At 34.7% G+C, this 17,973-nt stretch overlaps 1 protein-coding gene and 1 pseudogene across 2 annotated transcripts in view; both read left to right on the top strand.

Moving 5' to 3' along the window:
- The window catches only part of LOC148940823 (phosphatidylinositol N-acetylglucosaminyltransferase subunit C-like), a 98,734-nt pseudogene that overhangs the window by 37,434 nt on the left and 43,327 nt on the right, over positions 1–17,973 (top strand). The gene's annotated exons all lie outside the window — the stretch shown is intronic.
- Positions 2,055–5,639, top strand: LOC148940825 (uncharacterized). The gene is made up of 3 exons (XM_089105083.1): positions 2,055–2,094; positions 3,275–3,503; positions 5,421–5,639. The coding sequence occupies exons 1-3, from the start codon at positions 2,055–2,057 to the stop codon at positions 5,575–5,577; spliced, it is 426 nt and encodes a 141-aa protein (XP_088961209.1). The 3' UTR covers positions 5,578–5,639.

The following is a 17,973-nucleotide window of genomic DNA, read 5'->3' as shown; positions in this document are numbered from 1 at the left end:
TACCAAGGACACCAAAATGACAACATATTTAGCCCTCTTAATCTATTTGAGGTCTATTCATACCTAAAAATACAGGTTTCCTGCGAGTTTTTGTTTAACTACCAAAATCATTTTAAGTTTAAATAAATTCGCAAAACAGTGTTGTCATTACTAAAACAATGATAAATTGCGCAAATTAAAAATATTAGCGGAAATTATTTGCTGTGAATCCGAAAGTGATTTTCATTTGTGAAATTCAAATTTAGAAAATCTGTTGATAGTAAGGGCCTATATACATTAGTGAAAATACATTTTGTGAAAAAATATGACTTCAAGCTCAGAAAGTGATTATTCTGATGTGTCATAAAATGTTTTTGGTGATTACCAAGCACTAGATGGTATGCAAGATACCATTTCAGGATATTTGTAACAGCCTCTTGTGACACCTAATGTAGCTTCTCTTGCTGTACAAGACCATAGAGTAATTCCCGAGGAACCGAGAAGTTCATTTGAAGATTCATCATCATGGTAAGCAATAAAATAAAAAAAATGCTTCATTTTATGTAGATTGGCCTATGCCTAGCCTATAGAAATATAGGCAGCCAAGGCCTATTCCACAATTAGATTCATTAGCTTACAAAGGAAAGGCTATAGTTTTAGAACATCTTTGTGGTAGTTTTGTGCTTTCACACTTTATAAAGAAAAACTATATGATTCTTTAGAGTAGACCATTTAAAAAGAGATAAATTTTCTGAATAGCCTAACCTCATAATAAGATAGGTAAAGTTCTACCAAATCATACTATTGAGTTAGGAATAAAGTGAATACACCATTTGATGCCTTTTTTTTATGCTTATTACAAATATAATAATTATTTATATTGGAAATGAATTTCCGCCCCCCCCTTTAGATACCGAACCTAACCCGTACGGGGCCTTTAGAGGGGGGGGGCTGAAATTCATTTCCAATAGAAATGATAATTATATTCATAATCTGCATAAAAAAAGGCATTAAATGTTTTATTCATTTTATTCCTAACTCAATAATATGATTGGGTAGAACTTTACCTTAAGATGTTCTGGCCTAAAAAATAGACACACATAGAGTCAGAATTGAATTGTGAATCCATATATTTCTCAATTTCTCAAGAACCCCCTCCCTCCTTCCATAATAATGATAAATATCCCCTGAATTATAACTCAACACCATATTTTTGGTACATAGCCTCGACTGCAGTTTTCAACAAAATTTAGCTTTTCAGCACAATTTAATAATGAGTATTTTTCATGCTCTTTTACAATTAAATACTCATTTGACAGGGACTATTAATTTTTTTAGCCCTGAAGGGCCTAGAAGGCTCAGAACAGCCCATAGAAACCTAGTAACCCAGTGCTCAAAAATTAGCTTCTTTAAATAACTGGCTAGGGAGAAAAATAGGTAATTTGTAGCTGACTAATGATTGAAGCTGACTTAAGCTATATATTTCCATATTAGGGGGAGTAAAGTATAGGCTCATGGTATCAACTTCAGAGTCTATTAACTATAAGAATTTATATATTATGAAGTAACTAAGTATGAGTATTTTATTCAGGCTCCTCACTGAACAAAATATAACCCAGTTGTGCTGATGATTTGTATCTAGTAATTATGTCAGTGATTCCAATTCTCAAAATGTAAAAAGGGCAAAAATAACCAGTTAGCCATGATAAAATGAAAAGTAGAAAAATAGAAATAAGAAGTTATTTTTCAAAGTCTAACTGAGGCAACTGCTCCCCTCCCCCTTACCAAATTGGCACCCCAAAATTATATGGCCTAATGCTTAATTAGAATAAAAAGTGTACATTGGCAAGTACAAACAATACAATAATATATTTTATATGATTCATAATACACATATAGTTTATATATATTACATAATAACAATGGCAGATAATGATCTAATAGTATTGCCTTGTTTTATCAACATTTGTCATTCAGAGAAACTACGACTCTCTAATTTTTTTCTTAATATAATTCCTGTTTTTGTTCCATTAAATTTTTTTGGTACTGTTCTAATATCTAGGCAATGTGCAAGAATGCAACCTGAGAAAAGCGAAGATCAGATAACAATACCCTGTAATTTTCTATCTTATGCTCTATAAACAAGGGGGTTCTCACTCCAGGAACTATTTTTAAGCTTCAGTTTTTTTGGGGTTTAGGAGGAAAAAAGGTACCTAGGTTTGTTTAGGTTATTTATTTATTATATGCTATGCTCGACCACCACCCCCCCTAATATGCAAATGTATACCCAAAATTTGTTTCTGCATTATTATATTTTTATCCTGTTTTGTTTTATTTCACTAGCATTAACCAAACTTCACTTCTTGCATGTTCCCCAGATATTAGAACAGTACCTTTTTTTCTTGTGTTGCTCTAGTATAACAGTGTGACATCCTTTTCACTAGTAAATACCCATAATTTTTAGAAGGCCTATAGGATATATATTCTGAAAATCCAATCCATTATTATTACGGTTGCTGGTTTGCCTGTGAGTCCAGGCAATTTAATGTTCATATGTTAATCTTAAAATTCAGCTGCCCTTGCCTGAGACTATAGGCAGCCAGACCTTATGTCACTTGTTCACATGAAATCCAGGCAACTTTTTGGGCCTGCCAATTTTGAATGAATTTTGTGTTAGTGTAATTTTCTGAGCTTATAAACTGGGTTGCCTGTCTAAGACTTTAGGCAGCAGGACCCTATGCCACTTGTTTGCACAGAGGTCCAGGTAACTTTTTAGTCAACCAATTTTCAGTTAATTCTGTCTTATTGTAACTGTCTGAGCTTTTAAAATTGGTCCTAACCTAAAATAATTTAACCCACCTGACAGGTGGGCCTATTTAGGCTTAGGTATCTTGTTTGCCTGCATTAAATTTGTTGGTCAACCAATTTTTAATTAATTTTGTGTTAATGTAACTTTCTTGGCTTACACATTGGGTTTTCTGACTGAGGACTGCAAGTCCAGGTGACTTAGTGGTCATGTCAATCCTAAAACTTGGTCAAACTGACTTAGACTCTAGGTGGAAAGGCCTACTTGGAAAGTCTACTTGAATTACAATAGAGATGACTAAGATTTTTGGGTTGACTCATAACAGACAATGTCTACTGAACTTGCTGATGAAGAAGTATCCTAAGTTTAATTTTCCTGGCCATATCAGTTCTCAGGTAGGTTGAGTAAGCTTTAGGATTGATATGTGATCATCAAGTTTCCTGAACTACAATTTGTTCTCTCGTAAGTGTTCATGTTTTCAATGCAAAGTCTGTCCAGTAAATACAGAAAATGTCTGCTGCCAAGAACAACAAAGAGTAAAAGGCTTTCTAGAGAGCTACAAGGATCCAGAGGCACCATCAACCACACCTTGCATCCCTCTGTACATCACACATCACCCTGCTTTTTGCCTAAATTGCTTAGAGCCATGGGTTCTTAGGACTGCATATTGGCAGTACAAGACCCAGTATAATGCTTCACTTACATACAATGAAAACCAGTAATTAAATAAGTTTTATTCAAGCAAAGTTATTATTACCCCCATTATGCAAGCGTAGTTGGTTATTGTACTTAGTAACCCAAGAGAAACTAAGGTATTGTTTCTAAGTGACAGAATATCACCTGTTATTTACAGCTGAGCACAAACTATCTCCAAGAGTCTTTTGTCTGTTTTTACAACTTTAAGAGTTTTCTATTTCTAGATCTCCAGGTAGAGAATTTTTCTTATGGGCTAGAATGTATTCCGTATAAAATCCCCCCCTTCCAGTGCACGTGTAAGATTTTGAGATTGCCCTATTTTTAGGACTAGAAAGTCAGTCTGATTGTTGCTCTAACCCGGCTCTGGGTAAACCTATCCCTCTAAACGTTCTTTCTGAATGTTTTAAATTATATTTGTAAATCTTGCTACCCAGAGTTCTTAAAGGAACAATCAGTCAATTGGTAGCATGTTAAACTGAGGCAGTAGTTCAAATTGGTACTAAAAATTCTGTGACAACTAAATTTCATTAGTAGATTTAATAAAAGATGAGAAACGTTGTAATTCTAATTATGTAAACCATTCAATGGCTCTCTTCAGATTTGAATAGTCTTATATTGTGTGTGTGTCTGTCGGTCTTCTATTGTCCACATGCCATTCACCGAAAAAAGGGATTTTCTTAGGTTTAGGTCTACTGATATCCTATCTGAATAAATTACACTTGGGTAATTAGTTAAGGCTTGGGTATATTGTGTTATAGTGTTTAGATCTAAATTATCAAATTATGTAAACCCTGCTAATTTGGTTAAAAATGAAAGCATCAAATTTATGAGTTTTATTTGATTAGTTAAGGTACTTCAAGAAGGTAAATCAAAGGGGTTTGAAAGTGGGCAAAACTCGGAATAACCATATCAATTGGCTACTAATTTCTCAGTAACCCAAAGCAAGGTATTTTACAATTATTTCTTGTAGAAGGATCAGTGTCCCCTGAATCTCAGGCAAATCTTGAACTTGATTAGGAAAAGTTCCGGGATTGAATTTCCCTCAACTGGAAAGATCTTAAACTCTCTGTCTGCAATAGTTCTCCTTTTTTCTTAGTCTCTCTGTATAACATCAAGACCACCATTTGTATTTACAGCTGGGAAAGGACAAGTAAAATATAGGGTTCTCCTCTTGAATGGAGACTTCTGTATAACGTTAGAAGGATCCAAGTAGGGGGGTACGCAAAACTGTAGTCCAGGGTCTTTCAATTTCTGGGTGTCATATCTATTATAAACACTAAGCTTAAGTTCCATGAGACACTAGATTGGAATAGGGAACGCAAAAAAGCTCTTATAGCTTTTACTCCTTGTTTTAGGTTTTTTTTTCACCTAAACCTTAGGCATCAAAGCTTATTCAAAGCTTATTTATATCAAAGCTTATTCCACAAATTTTATGTTTTTGGGAAGGTCATTGGAGTACTTAAATTTAATAACTCTTAGATTGTTTTATTCTTTAATAAATTTTATCCTTTGTTTAGACAGACCCAGCCTTACTAAAACGAGATATACAGACAAAACTATGAGACCAACCACCAAATATGATACATTCTAACAAAATCTTGAGTTATTTACAAGGGTGATCTCAGCCCTTTTCTATCCTCTTATCAATTTTAATTAGATCATGTATCTCTTAATTAATCAGAAAGGATCCAAGGGTTACCTCGAACCATCTGTAAGGCTCAAACCTTTGAAAAATCAACTGGAAAGTTGGGATTCCAACAAAGGGGATTATTACTTTTACTGAAATTGAGTTACTAAATTTACACAAAAATAAGGCCTCCTTACAACTTGAAAAAGTCAGGAACACATGGAGTAATTGCTACTAGTAAATAAACCCCTACTAGTAATGGATTTTTAGATTTGTGAAAGAGTAGTTGTATTTCCTTTTTCTCTTTTTTAGACGGATGAGGTACATTGCCTACAGGCAATTTGTCAGGACTGTATATACTTATCTTGGAGAAAGGATCAGAGTTCCCCTTCCATCCTGTGTTTACATGAAGATTAGAGAGAAATTCCCTGAGTCAAGTGGCCTCTATACTGGGTTCCTTGATGCATAGAAGTTGTTTTTTATAAATGTTTCTTTAATTGATTTATTTGTGTTTATAATTATTTAATTAGTTGATGAGTGTTTTTTATGCGTAGAATTCTTTTTGTAAGTGACTCTTTACTTAATACAATTGATGTAACAACAAAATATTTCCTGAATTTTAAAGTTAATCACTAGAATATTGTTTCATATTTTGCAGAAAAGGAGTTGAACTCCTCTAATATAGGTTGTTAACTTGATGGAAATTTTATATTTTATAGGGCTTGGACTTCTTCTGAAACTATATTGATCAAGGTTGAGTAAAACAACAGAAAATATTGAAATTAGGGCAATATATATATATATATATATATATATATATATATATATATATATATATATATATATATATATATATATATATATATATATATATATATATATGTATATATATATATATATATATATATATATATATATATATATATATATATATATATATATATATATATATATATATATATATATATATAAAGTTGGACAAAAATTTTGGTATTTAGCCAAAAAAAAACCTGAAAAGGAAATATTCTGATTATTCACAATGAGTATTCATTTTTCAAATTTGTTGGCCTTGAAAAAGACCTTTGGTTCTACGGATAGGAGAAGTAGGTAGATGTAGATGAATCCATTTCCCAATTCCAAGATGATTGTCAGTTGTGACTTCTGCAATCTCAAGGCCTTCATTAGACGTAGCTTTCTCTTGACAAAAATTGAATCAAATAGCTCACACACACTACATAATTGGTTAAGAAATCCAGCCATCTATAGAGGCATTGCAGATGAGTATGCCAATATTCAGAAGAAGTTCCCCATACAAGCAAAGTCTATTGCACCCACTTTCCCCCGATCCCTCCCATGGAATTGGTCAAGTCCCATGATAAATAATGAGTTCTCAAAGTGGAATAAAGATTTAACCCCCATTGCTTTTGTCCAGAAAAAATTTGCAGAACTTAATACAATTACCTATAAAAATCACTTCCAAATATCTGTTGATGGGTCAAAAATGAATGAGAAGGTTGTAAGTGGTGTTTTCCTTCCTCACCTGAAAATTGCAATGGGCGAGAGATTATACAATAATTTATCTATAGTGTCTGCTGAGTTAAATGCCATAATCACGGCATTAGAACACCTTAAAGAAAACCAACCTTTGATTGCAAATTCAAATAATATTATCATATATTCTGACTCTCTATCAAGCCTTGAGTTGCTGGCCTCAGCTCCTCAATATAAGTTGGACATTGACACTTATCATTGTCTCAGTATTATAGATAATCTTGCTTCAAGTGGCATAAAAACTTATTTTCAGAACATTCCTAGCCACTCTGGCATAAGTGGTAATCATCAGGTTGATGAAATAGCAAAAAATGCTATAAATATTGACCAGCCAAGTGGGAGACCAATTCCAATTAGAGATATTTACCAATGGAGGCTATCAGATATTAATTTTAATAAGATTAATACTATCCTTTCCCCTTTCCCAATAAGTATCTTTCTAAAATTTATCATAGAATTCGTTCTGGAACAAATGGACTAAATTTCCTTGCATTCTCATATAAGTTTTCTAATTCAAGTGGTTCAATTCCCCTGTCCCCTCTTTGCAGGCATTGTAATATGAATAATGAAACAATTGACCATTGCCTATTTGAATGTAATATGCTGATGTCTGCACAACATACCTTGCTCTGGAAACTGTTAAAATGCTTCAAACACCATAAAATCTCACTATCAGTCAAGAGCCTTGCCAACTATACCTGCACACAGAGCAAAGAAATCGATATCTATCATCTTATATTTGAACTCCTTGAGTCAAAAGATCTACTGAAAGATATCTGAGAATATCTAATAAATAAGAGACAACCAAGCCAGTAGCTCTGTAGCCCACAGGGTGAAGTGAAAAGAAAAGGGCTAAATAGTACCAACTGAATAGCCCACCTGCAGTAAATTAGAAGAAGAAGAAGTGAGACACGTATTTGTTCTTGTTTGGACCATAAAGCTCCCTCACCAATCTTTCGCACTCTTCAAACCCCTTTTTGGGTATACAAACTCATGGGATTGAGTATCTTTTGCTGCAACAATCAGGAAAGCAACACTTCCTAAGGTTATATGCTGATTTATTGTTTTTGCTCATTTTCTGCTGTTTATCAGCACACGTTCTTTATTTTTGAAATTGGCTACGAACTTATGTATTGGAATACATTATGTAAACTGGTGATCCATCCCCTTAAAAAATGAATTATAGGTTTTTCATAATAATTAAGACGTATATGGCTGTGTAAGTTCGCAATTGAAAAATTTATTTACTTTGTTTCTTTTTTGGTGTCCTTGGTACTTCAAATATTTTTGTTATTTAAATAACACACTGTACCCTATAAAGATAGTACCCAGAGGGGGGGGGGCATCGGGCGAGATTAAATTTAATTTATATTACATTTATAGTACATTTTTTTAAAGAAATACATCTTTTTAAGAATCCAAAAGAGCAAAAAAAAACAAAAAACAATCAATATCAAAGTCACCCATTTCAACTGTTTTAAATGTGATAGGCAAAGGGCATTATAAAAAAATTAAGCTTCTAAGTTCAAAGCTATATTCAAAGTTTTCTGATTAGCCTAATTTAATATCAAGATGGTCGGCCTAAAAAATAAGAAACACGTATAGTCAGACCTCCATTGCAAATCCATATATAGCTCAATTGCTCCAAAACCCCCTCCCTCCCTCCATAGTGATGAAAGATGTACACTTAATTATAAATCAACACACTAATTTCGTTATATAGCCGAGACGGGATTTGTTGAAAAAATTTAGTGTTCAATCACAACTCCAAATAATGAGAATTTTCCGTGCTCTTTTATAATTAAAGAATCATTTGAAATGGACTATTAATTTTGAGCCCTGAAGGGGCTAGAAGGTTCAAAACAGCCCGTAGAAACCTAGTAACCCTATGCTCAAAAATTTGCTTTTTTAAATAACTGGCTAAGGAGAAAAATAGGTCATATGTAGCTGACTAATGATTGAAGCTGACTTAGGCTATAGATTTCCATATTAGGAGGGGGGTAAAGCATAGGCTCGTGGTATCAACTTCAAAGTCTAATAACCATAATAACTTATTTATTATGAAGTAACTAAGTAAGAGTCTTTTATTCAGGCTCATCATTAAACAAAATATAACCCAGTTGTGCTGATGATTTGTATCTGGTAATTATGTCAGTGATTCCAATCCTCAAAATGTAAATGGGGCAAAAATAACCAGTTAGCCATGATAAAATAAAAAGTAGCAACATAGAAATAAGAAGGTATTTCTCAAAGTCTAACTGAGGCAACTGCTCCCCCCTCACATAATTGGCACCCCAAAATTATGTGGCCTAATGCTGAATTATAATAAACAGTGTACAATGGCAAGTACAAACAATACAATAATATATTGGTATATGATTCATAATACAATAATATATATTACAGAATACCAACGACAGATAATGATCTAATAGTATTGCTTTATTTAATCAACATTTGTTATTCAGAGAAGCCATGACTCTCTAATTTTGTTCTTAATATAATTCCTGTTTTGTTCCACTAAATTTTTTTTGGTACTGTTCTAATATATGGGCAACATGCAAGAATGCAACTTGAGAAAAGCCAAGAACAGATAACATTACCCAGTAATTTCCTATCTTATGCTCTATAAACAAGGGGTTTCTTACTCCAGGACTATATTCAAGCTTTAGTTTTGTGGGGTTTAGTAGGAAAAAAGGTACCTAGGTTAGTTTAGGTTATGTATTTATTATATTCTATGCTTTACCACCACCCCCCTAATGTGCAAATATATAGCCAAAATTTGTTTCTACACTATTATATTTTTATCCTATTTTGTTTTATTTCACTAGCATTAACCAAACGTCACTTCTCGCATGTTCCCCAGCTATTAGAACAGTATGCTTTTTTCCTGCATTGCGTTAGTATAACAGTGTGACATCCTTTTCACTAATAAATACCGATAATTTTTTGAAGTCCTATAGGATATATGTTCTGAAAATTCAATCAATTATTATTATTGTTGCTGGTTTGCCTGTGAGTCCAGGCAATTTGATGGTCATATGTTAGTCCTAAAACTCAGCTGCCCTTGCATGAGACTATAGGCAGGCAGACCTTATGTCACTTGTTCACCTGCAAATCCAGGCAACTTGTTGGGTCAACCAATTTTGAATGAATTTTGTGTTAATGTAACTGTCTGAGCTTATAAACTGGGTTGCCTGTCTAAGACTTTAGGCAGGTAGACTCTATGCCACCTGTTTGCACACAAGGCCAGGCAACTTTTCAGTCAACCAATTTTCAATTAATACTGTTTTAGTGTAACTGTCGTGGCTTATAGATTGGGTTTTCTGACTGAGGACTGCAAGTCCAGGTGACTTAGTGGTCATGTTAATCCTAAAACTTAGTCAAAAGGCCTTAGACTCTAGGTGGACAGGCCTACTTGAAAAGTCTACTTGAACTACAATAGAGATGACTAAGATTTTTGGGCTGACTCACAACAGACTATGTCAATGTTTATCATTATCCATGTTTAAAGGAAACAAAATATTGCCTATCGTTTTGATTTTATAGTGCTTTGTATATAAGAGTAAAGACAATATTTATTGCTTAGAGTATAAGGAACCAATGACTTTAATAGGCCTAGTCAAACAGTGCTCACCCAAGTAGGCTAATTTGTATTTCTAATATAAAAAAAGCATAAAAGGTATATGCTACTAGCCTATTATATAGTAACTATGAGGTAGATTTATATCAAAATTTTCAAGCAAATCACACAGCCTACTAGGTGTCTTACCTTAGCCTACATAAGGTAGGTTATCAGTGGAAGTCATTAGGTCTGTTAAACTACCAATAGGGTAGCCTATATATTGATACTTTCTTTTAGAATCATTAATGTTTACCTTTACACTGCTTCATGGTTAAAAGATCCTGGAATGCCAAAAATCCTAGTAACATCAAGACCAGGCCTAGTCTAGCCAAGCTCTTTTTAAGAAGCATTCCTATTTTTCAAAGAAAAGAGCTTTGCTGAACTAGGTTCCGATTTCTTTTTTACCAGAACATACAAGAAAACAACACTTTCTAAGGCTATATGCTGATTTATTTATTTTTTGGTCATTTTCTGCTGTTTATCAGCACACGTTTTTTATTTTTGAAATTGGCTACGAACTTATGTATTGGAATACATTATCTCAACTGGTGATCTATCTCCTTAAAAAATGAATTATCGGTTTTTCACACTAATTTAAGACGTATATGGCTGTGTAAGTTTGCACTTGACCAATTTAATGAATTAGTTTTCATTTTAGGTGTCCTTGGTACTTTAAAACAGGGCAAACCTCAGAAATGGTTTAAGAAAGGGAAAGAAATAGGGGATCGGTCGAGCAAAAACCTTCATTTTCTTCTGGATGAACCACCTGAACAGACAGCAAATGAGCTTAATAAACATCTATCTAGTAATTTGCAAGCGATCCCCTCTCTGTTGGAAAACTAGCTAATCCCTAAAACTCCCAAAGATAAAATCCCAGAAATTTCGCCGAAGCAAATATTTGAAAAAATACGAAAAATAAAACAAACTTGTATTTGTCCCATTGATATCCCTATTGATCTAATAAAAGCATTCCCTGATAAACTATCAACTCCCCTTGTTAGTATTTTTTAATGATATTAGTAATTCTGGATGTTACCCGTCGTGTTGGAAGCTGGGCTATATTACTCCAATCAAAATGAAGGGAGGCCTGAATGATTTTACTGGAGTTCGAACAAACACCTTAATCCCAGTTTGTTTTTTTTTTCAAAAATGTATGAGGGTTTCATAGCTAATTGGTTAAAGTCAGAGATTCTTGAACTTATTGACTTACAACAATTTGGAAACCTGAAGGAGACATCTACTTCACACTATCTTGTTAGTCTTCTTGACACCATTCTTAAGAACCTTGAAAACCCTGATACTTGGCTGAATCTTTTATTAATTGATCTCCAGAAAGCGTTCGACGTAATTGACCACAATATTCTCTTAAATAAGCTGCTGACGGAGTTTCAAATGAGTCCTTTTCTAGTTAAAATTGTTGCCTCCTTTTTAACAAATCGTTTTCAAGTGCTTAAATATAAAAATGTTTATTCCGATCCCATTCATATCTTTTGTGGGGTGCCCCAGGGAACTCTCACGGGTCCCATTTTATTTTTAATAGCCTAGATTAATAGCCTCATGACTGACCATACAAAGCGATGGAAGTATGTGGACAACCTGTCTGCACTTGAGGTTTGTCGACGAAATATTAAAAGTTCAATTATGACACTACTTGACGATGTCACCCAGGAGGCTTCTTTGTCGAAGATGAAAGTTAATGCTAATAAATCGTCAGTTATATCAGTTGATTTTTTAAAATCACCCCCTTCTTTCACAAACCCTATTCCTCCCAAAATCTCTGTCACATGCATTAAACTACTTGGGGTGACAATAACCGCTGACGTGAAGTTGGATGCCCATATTCAAAATATCCTAAAACAAGCTTCCCCTTCGGTTTTTCTTCTAAGACTTTTGTTAAAATTTTCTTTCCCCCCTAAGGATCTTCTCCAACTTTATTGTTCTTTTATTCGGCCAATACTGGAGTTTCCTTGCCCAGTGTGGCATTTTGGTCATTCTTCAGAGAATATTTATAAGATTGAAAATGTCAAAAAACGAGCACTTAGAATCATAAATGGTGAAGGGAAGGTTCCATATCATTGTCTTCTAGGTAAGCTCAAGGTCACCACGTTGGCCGAGAGAAGGAACCTCCTATGCCTTCGTTTCGGTACCAAGACCCTGTTTGTTCCTCGATTAAGTTCCCTGATCCCAGAACCCTACCTTCCTGCCCGCAACAGACCGTCCCGTATAAAGTCCCAAAAAGTCCCCAAACTGACTCCCATCCCCGCTAAACATGAAAGATATCGGAAGAGTTTTGTTGAGTTATACAATAGCCAGAAAAATTAGTCTTTAATTTTTTTGTCATCGATTTATTTTTTTTCTCTCTTTTTGACTTTTTAACTAAATTTTTGACTCATCATATTTTTTATGTATTTCCATTAATTTTATTGTTCTCTATTGACTTTTGAATTTATATGTTTAAATTTATATGTTTCTATGTGGAATTTTTAATTATTTTTATATGTTTTAATTTTTGAAAAAAAGCAACCTGTATTTTATGCTAATGACTGCGACAGGGTGTCTCTAAATCTTTTCAAGAATGCGTGCAATGATGTTCTCGCGAAAATTTGTACATCATTTGATGTGTTGATGCAGAGTTCAAGAAAGAATATGCGTGATTCTCGAGTTAGGCTTAAAATTTATTGTAGTGTACTTACTCATGCCCTAGCTCCAGCAAAAAAATCGGTAATACCTATTAGACAAGTAAAAGTTGAAACTGAAGAGCCTGGCTGGTCAATTAATTATAATTTGCGAAATGCAAATTTACATTGCGAAATTTACATTGTCGGATTTTTGGACCTCTTTTCAGACAAAAAAAAATTGTGTCAAATGTTGGAATTCTGTCCGATTTTTAGTAAGAAACACATATTTGTCTGATTTTTAATTGTTCTAGATTTTTGTTTTTTACTGGAGAAAGATTTTCAAACTAGCGAAATGGGTGGACCGTTCTATTGGTGTATTAAAAAACCCTATCACTAGTTTAAGAAAGGCAAAACTTTTAAAAATTTGTTGCAGTTTTGTTCTGCAATAAGCAGTTTGAAATACAAGTAGATATCCTGAATATGGTTGAGTGTTGTGATGGGAAAGCGGAAACCCTTTTCAACCTTATTCGCGATGTTCTTCAAGATGAAAAAATATTTACAGAAAACTGGGTTGGATTCTGTGCGGACACATTTAATACTATGTTTGAGTGTGATGACTTGGTTGTGATCAGAATCAAAGACAAATTCCCATTTGTGATATGTGTCAAGTGCAGCAGTCATTCAGTTCATTTAGTCGCTTCTTATTCTTGCAAATAATTGCCAAAGCAATTGGAAGATCTGTTTCACACAGTATATAATCAATTCAGCATGAGTGCTAAAAGACGCTCTGAGTTCGAATTGCACCAGAAGTTTACAGACACCCTAGTCCTGAATGTGCTTGCCCCATGTCAGACACATCGGCTGCCTCCTCGGATGTGCGTTGGGGGACATGCTGAAGTGATTGTATACTGTGCGGAACAGATCTTCCAATTGCTTTGGCAATTGTTTGCAAGCATAAGAAGCAACTAAATGAATTGAATGCCTGCTGCACTTGACACATATCACATATGGGAATTTGTCTTTGATTCTGATCACAACCATGTCATAACACTCAAATATAGTATTACATGTGTCCGCGCAGAATCCCTATTTTGAACTTTTATTTTATCGTCATGGAAAGGCAGTGTGGTCTCCGAAATTATCTACGTGATATTTTTTTTTATCTCGAAGAACATCACAAATAAGGTTAAAAAGGGTTTCCGCTTTCCCATCACAACACTCAACCATATCCAGAATATCTACTTGTATTTCAAACTGCGTATTGCAGAACAAAACTGCAACAAATTTTAAAAAGTTTCGCTTTTCTTAAACTAGTGATAGGGTTTTTTAATCACCAAGATAACGGTCCACCCATTTCGCTAGTTTGAAAATCCTTCATTTGAGAGAGAGAGAGAGAGAGAGAGAGAGAGAGAGAGAGAGAGAGAGAGAGAGAGAGAGAGAGAGAGAGAGAGAGAGAGAGAGAGAGAGAGAGAGAGAGAGAGAGAGAGAGAGAGAGAGAGAGAGAGAGAGAGAGAGAGAGAGAGAGAGAGAGAGAGAGAGAGAGAGAGAGAGAGAGAGAGAGAGAGAGAGAGAGAGAGAGAGAGAGAGAGAGAGAGAGAGAGAGAGAGAGAGAGAGAGAGAGAGAGAGAGAGAGAGAGAGAGAGAGAGAGAGAGAGAGAGAGAGAGAGAGAGCAAGAGAGAGAGAGAGAGAGAGAGGGGGGGGCAAGCAAAGCCGTCAACTCTTTAGAGAAAAATTGTCAATAGCATAATAAAATGTAGCGTTAACTAAAAACAGCATATTTAGCATTACTAATACGAGGTGGATTCTACTGGACATTTTTGAGCACAACAAGAGGCATGAATGAAACAAGTTGGAGGCTACTGTCCCTATAAAACATGCAACGCCAGTAAGCTTTCCTTGTCTTATTTATGTACTGTGTATAATGTATACTCTAAAATACGAAAACATATGTAAGTCTAATAAATCTGTTACCTTTCTATTTGTGGTTTTACTTTACATGCCTGTATCTAGCATCCCAGAGTAGATAACTAGTTCAAATGTTCTCCATTGGTACGCTCTCGAGGAATCTGATAATTTCACGGAGAATGATTAGACGCCTGGATTGATTGCCCCCCGCCGCAATTGGTCACTTCACAAGGGAAAACCAATTTATTAGTTAACCTATTTTGATTCCTCCCATGGGGAGTGGCGCGGTCAAACATTTTATTCTCTCCCCCATTAAAATTGGTACGGCCCTTAACGCCACTGGTGCCACAAAAACAACGCCACACATGGCGCAGTCTTAACGCCACAGATGGCGCGGTCGGTAACTAGGAGGAAAAACATACGAACTAGTCAACGCTACAAACTTCTTAATTTAATTTTAAAATATTGACAGATACAGACTTATAAAAAAAAAAAAAATTTAGTAATATTAGATATGTACTGTGTATAATGTATACTCTAAAATACGAAAACATATGTAAGTCTAATAAATCTGTTACCTTTCTATTTATGTTTTTTTGTTTCTAATCCAATGAGACCCCTCCAAAGTTTATACAGCCAATCTTTCAATAAAAACCTTATATGCCCCAGGGGCATAACTTACAACCCTTGCCCTGAGGGCTGTGGGGATGGGTTGTCATCCTCAAAGACATAATTACTGGACCTTTCAACTACACTGAACAAAATGGTTATCTCCAAATTCTTGATTGGATAAGTTTAGGGAAATGATGGCCGTGGGGGGGGGGGGGCTGGTTACCCTCCAATCATTTCCGACTATTAAAAAAGGCCCTTGTCCTCTCAATTTCCGATCGAATTGAGCCCTTTTTAAAGTTTCTACAACTCCTTCCATAAAAAGTGCCCTGGTCTAAAAAAAGACATCGTGCCTACATTGCTCTTTACTTAGGCAGCTCTCGCGCTGCCTATGATATTGAAATGTTAAAGCAATGCCATGTTAGGCCATGGGAGCGGCCGTAGCTGATAAAAGTGCAGGAAGGTTGGTTTGGTGTCCTCTTTAATAGGTTGGTTTCATTAATACAAAAGAGGACTATATCTCAAGATTTGCAATCAAATGAGCCCTCTTTAAGTTTCAATAGTTATTTGTTCTATACAAGGAGGTAAACAATATGAGTTCAACTCTCCTGACAGAAGTTTATTCTTGCGTTTTCTTGTTTTGCCTATGCAGATAGGGGGGGAGGAATTAAAAAAGCATCATCAACTAACTTTGATATAAATTAAACGTCACGTTTACAATCTAGAAATACTGCATCTTCAACCAGAAAAACAATCTGATTATTTAAGACCATTCTCTAGATGATCCCGGAACAATCAGAAGAGGTGCAACATATCAATATTTATAAATTTGAAGGACAGGGAGGGGGGCTCAGGCTTTTCAATCATGAACACAGAAATCATTGTACGATCCTAGTCTTAACAAGGTATAAATCTCCATCTTTCTACTAAAAATGTATAAATGAATCCACTTTTTTAAATAGACAATGTGAATATTTCGGGCGTCTATTCTATGGGGCTGGTCATTTGACAGTCCTAGGGCTGTTCCCCAAAAGACACATTATTTTTAGTTATTTTGGATGTACTGATTAAAATGGCTATCTCGAAGCCTTGATCCGATCCTATGTGGGCTGCGGGAAACAAAAGGCGTCAAAACGCCAGTTGGCTGTCCGCCAATCATTCCGGACCATTAAGCACAAATGTTTTTAATTTGCATTCAATCTAGCCAACCCTTCTTCTTTCTTCTTCTTCTTATTTGGATTAATATGGAGACACTTTCACATAATCGCATCACCGGAATACAATTCCGAGCCTGCAGTGAGTTTTTACAACTAGGTTCGATCCCTAGATCCTGTATTGAGCCAACCGAATTTCACACAATAATGAATTCTATATGATGAGGTAAAAAAAAACTATCTGAGAGACACATTGCTCTATACCAAGCCACCAATACTATTGCCGTGAGTATTGTAAGACAAAGTCTAAATAAACCGTTTATTACTTCCGCATAAACTCAACAGCAAAACGCAACCACGCAAAACTTAAAATACGCACACTTTACAAAACCCAAAAGTAACACAACAAAAAAATATTATTGTATTTAAGACACTTCTTCATTTGATCTTTCTGACGCTAGCCCAGTGGTATCAACACGAGTACAACTACTGGTGCAAATATAAACGGAGGGGGGGGGGTTGATTCAGCCCCATCGAGAAGTAATTTAACGTCACTTGACAGAGTGACACCAGAGAAGGCAAATGACGACACGTCTTTATAGTAATTTTATTTTAATAATCCTAAATGTAACAAATAGAATCTATGTAGCCATATTAAAGGAAATCAGTCCGATTGATAATTATTAGTTTGGGCGGTCCGTTCTTAAACGATGTTATTTTATTCACTTTCGCTCTCTAAAAAAAACAAAAAAAAACAAAAAAAAGAAAAATAGGAAAAAGAACAGCTTTTTAAGAAAAGGAAAAAAGCAAATTTGCCCTTTTATTCTGTTATTTTTATGCACATAACACTAAACAATCCAGGGAACTGTAATAATAAATGAGTTAATAAAACAAGCGTTATTATAAAAAATAATAATAATAATAAAATAAATAAAATCAACAATCCACAACAGATGTGATGGAGCACGTACTAATGTTCTTCGGCCAAAAAAAGAAAGAAAATCACTTGATTAAGAAAATTATTGTAGCGATTAAAGTTAAAAACAGAAATACAGATTCAGTAACAAAGAGTAGAAATGAAAACGAGTTAATAAGCTAAGAGAACATGATATATCTCTCCAAAAATTGAGTCAGAGTACCCTCTCAACGTGGCCAAAATTCTTTAAAGAACATTTTTCACTCAAACCCTCATTTTGGAAAATAAAGGCTCATGATACATGATTGCTACCTCAAAATACCTCAAATGGTATTATTGAGGTACCTCATTGGTATTTTGAGGTACCTCAAAATACCGCAAAATGACCCTCGTTTTAGCATAGGCAGTCATTTGGCTTCGCCCAAAGACTTTCATTTAGTATATTAAATTAGATCACTCATGAAAATTATGGATGTTTCTCAGCTT

Source organism: Artemia sp. Qi Xiang Cuo, chromosome 19 (assembly GCF_049724085.1).
Source record: "Artemia sp. Qi Xiang Cuo chromosome 19, ASM4972408v1, whole genome shotgun sequence".
In the NCBI taxonomy this organism is placed as follows: Eukaryota; Metazoa; Arthropoda; class Branchiopoda; order Anostraca; family Artemiidae; genus Artemia; species Artemia sp. Qi Xiang Cuo.
The sequence above is the reverse complement of the archived record's forward strand: the minus strand, read 5'-3'. Positions and strand labels throughout refer to the sequence as shown.

What these genes read in the sequence shown, in the direction of transcription:
- LOC148940825 (XM_089105083.1), top strand. Translation starts at nt 2,055, where the DNA reads ATGCAACCTGAGAAAAGCGAAGATCAGATAACAATACCCT. An exon ending in AGATCAGATAACAATACCCT is followed by an intron (nt 2,095 to 3,274) that starts GTAATTTTCTAT and finishes TTCAATGCAAAG; the next exon opens with TCTGTCCAGTAAATACAGAA. An exon ending in CTTACATACAATGAAAACCA is followed by an intron (nt 3,504 to 5,420) that starts GTAATTAAATAA and finishes TCTCTTTTTTAG; the next exon opens with ACGGATGAGGTACATTGCCT.